This window comes from Propithecus coquereli, unplaced genomic scaffold (assembly GCF_000956105.1).
Source record: "Propithecus coquereli isolate 6110/MARCELLA unplaced genomic scaffold, Pcoq_1.0 Scaffold200, whole genome shotgun sequence".
In the NCBI taxonomy this organism is placed as follows: Eukaryota; Metazoa; Chordata; class Mammalia; order Primates; family Indriidae; genus Propithecus; species Propithecus coquereli.
Genome location: NW_012144968.1, coordinates 673122 through 676404, shown reverse-complemented (window position 1 = coordinate 676404; position 3283 = coordinate 673122). Strand labels below are relative to the sequence as shown.

Genomic DNA, 3283 nt, shown 5'->3' with positions numbered 1-3283 from the left:
CTGTGAATTAGGCTAACGCCACGGCACTCACTCTCACCAGGGCAACAGAGTGAGACTCTGTCTCAAAAAAAAAAAAAATTATTTTTAAAATTAAAAAAAAAGTAATAAAATTTCTTTTAAAAGGAAAGGAATGACAACAAAATTCAGTGTGGCAAAGTTTCCTCTGAAGAATATTAGAGAAAAGCATATAGATATCTCAGCGGTATTGATGATGTTCTACATCTTAAGTTGAATAAAGCAATCACAAGTGTTTATTTTGCTATTATGCTTCATAACATATAATGAGTGTGTGTATTCATTTGCATATCATAAAAATTTTACAATAGCTTTTTAAAAAATGGCTAAGTAATAAATATGCCAAAACTAAAAAAAAAAAATTATATGTTCAATTGATGAGCATCAATTATCAATAGTTTTTCCAATAGTTTAGGTCAATGTGATGGTGATATTAGTCTTCATTTTATCATTCATGTTTTGGTATTTTCTTAACAGTAAATTTATATGCAGTAGTCATTACGTGTAAACAAATTATATAGTTATTCTCTTATCCACAACTGCCTCCCTTATTGGCCTTACAATGCATAAAATACCCTATTTTAAAATGGCTTTTTTGAGTTGCAATGGCTCTCACCCTGACTGTAAGTTAGAAACACATTGTGAGGATTTTCAAAATTCAACAATTTAAGGCTCCAACCCTAGAGATTCTGATTTAGTAAATACAAAGTGGGAATTAATCTGGAATTCTGAATTAGAAACAAAAATTAGATGTTGCAGGCATCTGTGACTTTCCTGCTGGAACCCATTATTATGGCAGTTTTCTTCTTTTAGTTTCAGGAACCACTACTTTTCCACTCTGACATTGGTAGTTTGAGTAATGCTAACCTGCTCTTTAGTACCAAGGGTGGGCCCATTCCTTAGGCCTTGGCAAAGAGCATGTTGCATCTCTGTGGCCAAATGGTTGCTTCCAACAAGGGTGGACTACTCAATCCTGATCATGAAAGTCAACTGCATTGATTTTGCAGAGACGTCTGGGAAAGAATACAGGCTCCTCTCCTGAGTTGCTAAGGTAAAATAATTTTGGCCTGAAGGTTCCGGTGACCATAATTACCACTAGGAAAGAAAAGCCTGCCTGACAATGAAACAAATGACACAGAGGAAGAAAAGCAGGGTAAGAAGTGAAAAAAAGGGATTTGCTAATAACATTATATGAAATCCTGTATCAAACCATTACCGAATCCAGTTCTGCTCTCACATCTTTCAATCACTTGAACCAGTAAAATATCTTTTTCACTAAACCACTTTGAATTGGATTTCGATCCCTTGTGAGCAAAGTAGTTCTAATTAAGATATCACTTGAATCTGACACACAGAGTTGAGAACCACTGGTAAGATTTCTGTTTTAAACTTTTATTGTTGTTTTTAATGAATTTTATTTTTCGACAGACCCTTTCTAAATGAAAATGCATGATCCACAATAGGTAAAACCATAAGCCATCTGCATTCAACTAACACATTGATTTCTCATGATTTTGAAACAGGGAACATTCAGAACTGCAGAGAGAAGCATCTGGAATACATTAGACCTAACGGCTTCCCACTTACACCCTTCTCTACCACTTTTCCAATCTTAGGTACAGGTAGGAATGTAACAACACTGAGATCATTCTTGCTCTAAGAACTACATAAAATGGTTGAGCCTGTCTTGAGTTGTCTCAGAGAGCCTTTTAATTCCCTTTGTTGTTGGCAGCAAAATCGGATGGTTTGCTTTCTTTGGCCTGTTAATTTAGGCTCTGGTTCTACCCACTATTTTTTGTATCATCCTCGTTCCAGTTCGCTTGCCTTGATAGAGAGGAGCTCTTTTAGTAGCATGAGGTACTAAAGTTGCCTGACTCAGTGGGCCCAGAGCTCACTACCTTAGCAACTATCTGGAGAAGTGATTGCATGATTCACCAGATGTCCTACCTCACCCTCCCCAGCCTCTTTCCTTCTAAGCTCACCTCCATGCTTACCATCTATTCTCTTTGGGCTGTGCTCCCTTGTCATCACGGGTCTTGAGAAAGATAAGCAGAGGATAAAGCATCAAGTTCCTTATGTAGCCTGAGGACAGTATGCAATGGTGCAGTTATGGAGATGAGTTTTCATCTAGACTTGTTTAGAGGAAAGATCCAAAGATAAATGTATCTACTTAACAAGGTTACCAGGGCCTACCTAGTAACCAATATTCTGAGGCTATGAATTTTAATAAGTTTAGTCACCTTTCTATTCTCCCTCCTTTTCTCACGCACCCTATTTTCAGACACTTGATGTGCAGCCTGGTGTAAACCACGGAAGCTTCCAGCAAAGATGAACACAATGAAAGCTCTGGCACACAAATGTGTCCATCTATCTTACTCCCGATGACACGATACAACCTTCTGAATGGCCTAATCCTAAAGTCTTGAATATTTATGATGCTTAAATTTCCCGGCTCTTCCTCATTCACTCTGACTGCAAGAGCTATTGTGGATTTTAATAAAGTAAGAAAAATACACAATGAAAGAACTAAGTTTAAATTTACTGGGCTGCTATTTTCGACCTGCAGAGCTTTAAGGCAATTTAAACACACAACTATTGGGAAAATGTAATTTGTTTTGCTCTAAGTAGAGGAGTCTCTTCCTCTGCCATTGACATGCACCAAGTACAATCTCACAGAATATCAGCATTCTTATTTGTGTCCTGCTTACCCTTAAGGATAGTTTCTTATTTCAGAAAGCAAGTAGTTAGGAAGCGAGGAAATTAAACACAGTGTAGAAGAGCTTCTGGTACTTTCCTCTAAGGCAAGATATAAATCTATAACCCATAAGATCACCATACTCCTAAAACTGAAGACTAGTTTTTCCTGTCCAAATAACTGAGCATGCATAGCTCTGAATGACTACAGTTATTCTTTCTTAACTTTAAAGCTAGATGTCAGGAAAAGACATTATAAAACATAATTTCTTGTTAAGAGCCTATTATTGTCTTCTAAAATTACATATTCCAAGGGACATAAATGCTGCAATGATTATTTTTATATACAGATATATTATAGATGGGGCTTTAAGTCAGAATAAACTGTAAAAAGGAAATAGGTATATCCATTATGTTGAACTTAGGAGTGTTAGTACAAAAAAATTTAAAAGCTATATATCCACTACAGAATTATACTTTCCGTGAATGTTTACCTAATCTGTAAAGTCAGTGTCACATAAATATTAATATCAAAATAAGAAAGGAATATCAAATTAGGTTTGCAATAAACCAG

The 3283-nt window shown here is 36.0% G+C and overlaps 1 protein-coding gene across 1 annotated transcript in view; it reads right to left on the bottom strand.

Moving 5' to 3' along the window:
- Positions 1–3283, bottom strand: part of TRDN (triadin) — a 442356-nt gene that overhangs the window by 362724 nt on the left and 76349 nt on the right. Inside the window, exons 4-5 of the mRNA XM_012643801.1 lie at positions 2256–2268; positions 970–978 (exon numbers count right to left, since the gene is read on the bottom strand). Of these exons, the coding sequence (XP_012499255.1) occupies positions 970–978; positions 2256–2268 (22 nt within the window). The remainder of the gene's footprint in view (positions 1–969; positions 979–2255; positions 2269–3283) is intronic.